Source organism: Monoraphidium neglectum, assembly GCF_000611645.1.
Source record: "Monoraphidium neglectum strain SAG 48.87 unplaced genomic scaffold scaffold02019, whole genome shotgun sequence".
NCBI classification, from domain to species: domain Eukaryota; kingdom Viridiplantae; phylum Chlorophyta; class Chlorophyceae; order Sphaeropleales; family Selenastraceae; genus Monoraphidium; species Monoraphidium neglectum.
Genome location: NW_014011609.1, coordinates 2,269 through 7,564, shown reverse-complemented (window position 1 = coordinate 7,564; position 5,296 = coordinate 2,269). Strand labels below are relative to the sequence as shown.

Below are 5,296 nucleotides of genomic sequence, written 5' to 3'. Positions count from 1 at the left end.
ATCCCCGGAGAATCGGCTGCGGCAGCCCCCCGCACACTTCCGCGATATGTGCACGCACACCGCCCCCGCGCCCGCGCCCAAGCGCGCGGGGGCGGCGTGGGACGGCGCAGGGTGGGCATTAGTGGCGCCCGGCGGGGCGGCGGGGGCGGGCGTCGCGGAGGCGTCGGGGGCGGCAGCTTTCGAGGCTTGCGGGCCGGCTGCTGACTTCATGGATATGAGCAGGTCTGCAGTGAGCGAGGCGCTGCTGCTTGGGCCGAGTGGGTCTGGGGGGCAGACGGCACGGGAGGGCTGCGCTCATCAGGGGCATGAGGAAGAGGAGGAGGCGCGGCGTCCCGCGCCGCAGTGGCAGCGGCGGCTGCCGGGGCTGGCGCCAGAGGAAGGGCGGGGCCGGCAGCTTCAGCAACATCTTCAGCAGCAGCAGCAGCAGCAGCAGCAGCAGCAGCAGCAGCAGCAGCGGTTTTCGGAGGAGGACGAGGATGACGACATGGCATTGTTTGGTCATGAGCAGCAGCAGCAGCAGCAGCAGCAGCAGCAGCAGCAGCAGCAGCAGCAGCAGCAGCAGCAGCAGCAGCAGCAGCAGCAGCAGGGGCAGGGGCAAGGCCAGGACTATAACGGGCCAATGCTGGATCAACAGCAGCCGGCCGCGCCTGCCTGCAAGGACGAGGAGCTGCTTGGTAGGCGCAAGCGCCATACATTTGGGAGGGCCTCACGGGGTCGCGGCCCTGCAGTTGACCCGCGAAATACGAAGTCTTCCCAACAGCGCCACCCGTGTGCGCAGCCCGCGCTCCGAGGCATGAGATTCAGCAGGCCCCGGGACATTCCCCCCATTTATGCACCCCTGCACCACGCGCAACGCCCTCAACGCGTCGCCCACGACCCACCAACCCGCTCCGCCGCAGCGTTCCTCCGCGAGTGTGTCGCCGAGTACCCGCGCGTCGCCATCGCGACGGCCGCCGGGGCGCCGTCGCAGCCCCTGGCCTACACGGCGGGGAGGTGGCTGCGGCAGGCAGGAAAGCTGCGCGGCAGCGCAGCGGCGCTGCGGCAGGGGCTGAAGCAGGTGCTGGACGAGGGCAGCAGCGAATGGATGCAGGAGCACGGCGAGCAGCTGGGCTGCCAGCTGCGGGATCGCGTCATCAGCCGGTATCAGGATGCCGAGGCCGGCGCAGGGACGCTGCCTCACCACTTGTGGGAGTGGATGCGCGGCACGCTTGCCCGAGCTGAGCTGGGGCCGGAGGGCATGGTGCACGTGGTTTGGTGGGCCTTGTGCGAGAGCCGGCAGCAGCAGGGGCAGCAGCAGGGGCAGCAGCAGCAGCAGCAGCAGCAGGAGCAGCAGGAGCAGCAGCAGGAGGAGCAGAAGGAGAAGCAGCAGCAGCAGCCGCAGCCGCAGCCGCAGCAGCAGCTGGAGTGGCAGCTGCAGGGGGTGGCGCACGGCCCCGCCCTTATCGCCTGGCCTTGCGCGGCGCAGCTAGGCGGGACTGGGAGCGGCGAGCAGGCGTCGAGGGTCGTCACAGCTGCACACCAGGTGGAGTGGCGATCAACACACGGGGTGGTGTAGGGGCGTGCAATTTGGCTGAGGTTGAGGATGCATGGAAATTGGGGGCGTGGTGGTTTTTGGGTGCGCCCAGCCTGAGGGGGTTTGCAGAATCGTGCAACTGCTGTTGCGGGGCGCGCTGACCGCTCGTTGCGACCTTGGAGGCAGCACGGGGTTCAGGATTGCAGCCCGCATGCGCGCTCATGCCATGCGTGCGCGCGCGCGAGGCCCGCGCTGCTGCAGACGACAGCCGTCGCGCGACGCGCACATTCTTGATCACGGTCAAACTGCCGTATGAAAACCTGGCGGGGCCGCCACCCAATGCTGCTGCTCCTCCCTTGCGGCAGGCATCCGGTGGCGGCGCGGGCGGCTTTGCGTGCTCCTTTGCTGTTGATCGTGGCACAGCAACTTTACTCCCGTGGCAGCCCTGGCAAGGATATCCGGCGGGAGCGCTGCCGTGGTGGGGTGGCAGCCTTGCCTTTGATACCGGCAGCACAGCTTGCGCAGGGTGGCAGAGCCTCCAGCAGTGGCAGCAGGGACAGCAGCAGCAGCAGCAGTGGCAGCTATGGTTGTGGGGTCAGCAGCAGCAGCAGCAGCAGCAGCAGCAGCGGCAGCAGCAGCAGCGGCAGCAGCAGCAGAAGCAGCAGCAGCAGCAGAAGCAGCAGCAGCAGCAGCAGCAGCAGCAGCAGCAGCAGCAGCAGCAGCAGCAGATGTGGGCCGCCGCCCAGGTGAACGCGCTACAGATGCTGGCGGCGGCGGCGCTCGCGGCGGAGGGGCCGGTCGCGCGGGGGCCTGAGATTCTGAGATTTGAGGAGGCCCCTGGGGCGCTGACGTGGACACCGGCGGTGGCGCCCGCGGCGGCTGAGGCGCCACCACCTGCGGGCCCGTCTGTTGTTGCAGCGATGGCGTGCGCAGCGCCGCGGGCAGCTGGCGCCACGTACACGGCGGTGACAGGGTCGCCTGCGGCCGCGCCCCTCGCAGCGGACGCGCCAGCGGCGGGGCCGGCGGATTTTGCTGAGGGTGAGAGCTGGACGTCGGGTTGTATCACAGCTGAGGAGGAGGCGGCGGCACCGGCTGCTGACAGCCCGGCCGAGGCGCCGGCAGCAGCCGGTGATGACGTATTAGCGGCTGCAGCAGTCGCCGCAAACAGCCAGGCCGGTGCCCCGGCGGCAGCCGCCCACAGCGCATATGCAGCGGCAGCAGTAGCCAGAAACGGCATTGCGGCTGCTGGAATGCCGGCGCCAGTGGAGTGCAAGTCAGGAGACGCAGGCGTGCCGGCGGCAGTCGAGGCAGGCACAGCCGCCGGCGCGGGCCTGGCGACCAGGGTATCAGCAGTCAAGGCTGTGGCGGGCCCGCTGCTAGACATACCAGCAGCAGCAGGGGCAAGCGCGGCGCCCCCGCCCTTGCCCTCGGTGGCGTCTGCTGCGCTGCCATGGCAAGGCGGAGCGCGAGCCGCGGCCGCGGCGGAGATGGAAGAAATGGGATGGGGAGACGAACGGGGGTGGGCGGATCAGGACGCGGATGCGGGTCACGCGACAACGACCGCAGCGACGCCCGATGACTTGGCGCAGCTGCTGATGGCGGCGGCGCCAGGCTGCTTCGACTACGACGCCAGCAGCAGCGACGGCGAGGAGGGCGGCCGAGACGGCGCCGGCGGGGACGGGGGTGGCTGGTGCAAGGGAGGCTGCGAAGGCGGGGATGGGGGCGGCGGCCGCGACGAAGGCGGGTGTGGCTTTGGGCCGGAGCACTGGCCGCCTGGCGAGCAGTTGTCCTCGCATCCGCGCGAGTTTGGCGAAGCTGAACCTGGTTGCGTGCAGCCCGCGCCGCACAGCGATGAGAGCACTGCAGACCTGAGGTGCGGCGGCGCGAGTAGCAACCCCGGCGCGTGCGCGCATGGCAGAGGCAGGGGCGGGGCCTAGGACGCGTCAGAGGCGCATGGCAGCGAGTGCTCGGAGCTTGATTGTGCCCGCGGCTGCAGCAACATTGCTGTGGCCGCCGCCGCACGGGCCGACATTGGGGGCGAGGGCACGGCTGCGAGCTGCCGCGGGCCGAGCCGTGCCGATGGGACGGCAGGGGCAGCGGCGACAGAAGCCTCTGAGGCGGCGGCGGCAGCGGTAGCTGCATCACTTGATGGGCAGCTGCCGACGGCAGCGGCGCTGGGAGCGCCGGCGGGGCGGGCAGCGCCAGCGGTGCCGACGGGGCCGGCGGGGCCGGAAGGGCCGTGCGTCCCGCCGTCGCTACTGTCGCCGGGGGCCAGGGCGCCGGCGGCGGCGGCAGCGCTGCGCATGGCAGCGGGCGGCAAGTGCGTGGCAAGGCATCACTTGATAGCGGCGACAGCGCCATGGAAGTGGCGTCATCGCCGGCGGCAGCGGCCGCCACGGCGCCCACAGGCGCGCCAGCCGCGGCGCCGTTCGCCGCGAGCGCCTCGGTGGGCCCTAGTCCCGCGCAAACGGTGGCCCCGGCGCCTGCACCTGTTGCCCTTCTTTTGGTGGCTGCTGCTGGCGCAGTGCGGGCCCGAGCTGCCTCCGCAGCAGCAGCTTGCTGGAATGGCATGGAACTCCTGAGATGGAAAGGGTCCGGCAGGGGCGCCAATTTGCAGGCCACGGCCGCAGCCCACCCACAGCTGCGGGCGGGCACGCCAGCCCCCTATCTGCGAGCACGTTTGAATCAAATTTCACAGCGGCTTAGGGCGGCGTTGTGCTGGTGCACTGGCCTATGTCCTGCACCTCAGAATCGGTGCTGCTTTTCTGCAGTAGTACACCTTGCCGGCTCAGGCTCACGACACAGAGATGCTTTCCACCAAATTTTTTGGTTGCACTACCGTGCTGAGTCGCCTTGATGGCACATTGGTGCACATACTACGACGAAGAGGCTCTTAATATTGTCGTTCATACACCATCAACAGGCCCTGAATGTTGCGTCGTGCATGCTCGTCAGAAGGTGCCCACGTGCTGCGCAGCGCCCCTCGCGCATGGGGCGGGCCCCTGCGCACCACCCGTTGCTCCGCCCCTTTGGCGCCTCACACCACAGCCTTACTGGTTGGCTGCAAATACGTAGACAGACAAACGACAAAGTGCCATACAGCTGTCCACGTTTGCACCTCTGCTGAGTCGTTTGCGGGTCCCCCCCTCCTATCTCCTCTTTGCGTCATCACCCCGCTGCTGATGACATCACCTAACGTCAGCACGTCCGCTCGTGTGTATACATCATGACCTGCCAGCCTGGGCCAGCAACCGCGGAGCGCGGCGGCTGGTCTCTCGCACTGTTTGTACATGCCTTTAATAGCCACAGATCCCGGGAAAGCCCTTGTGACTTGTGAGATTAAAATGTGTATTGCAGACATCGCCCTTGTTGGATGGCCACAAATTGGGCAGGCCGTGAGTACTGTAGGACGGCCGCCGAACAGCATTTACATAAAAGCATGTAAATAAAAGCAATGGGCGGCTATATGGGGCCAGCTGCAACAGGGAAGCGTCCTTGCAGGTTGCGCCTGGGCTTGCACTGCGGCTGCCCGTGTCCAGCGCCCTGCTCTAAAAGCCCATCCTGCTCTGCAACCAACATTCAGTTTACCGCGTGGAGGATGTGCGGTCTTTTCAAAAAGCGGACATGCATGGGGGGCATGCCAGCAGGACGCTCGCGTGCCGGCGCGGGCAAGGGCACCCCGGCACCGACGGCCGCACGTCGCAGCACACGCCCGCGCGCCACGTACGACGGGATCGCAGGCTTCGGGTGCTGCCTCCGGTGGGGGCCCGCCAGGCCGCCGTA

General features: G+C 68.4%; 1 protein-coding gene across 1 annotated transcript; it reads left to right on the top strand.

The window, feature by feature from the left end:
• Positions 1-46: 46 nt before the first annotated feature.
• On the top strand, positions 47-1,522 carry MNEG_9670 (hypothetical protein; the record flags this gene model as incomplete). Its single annotated transcript, XM_014041857.1, has 2 exons — positions 47-674; positions 900-1,522. Coding segments are annotated over 2 exons (1,251 nt in total), but the record flags the coding sequence as incomplete, so codon positions are not given.
• Between the last annotated feature and the right edge of the window lie 3,774 nt (positions 1,523-5,296).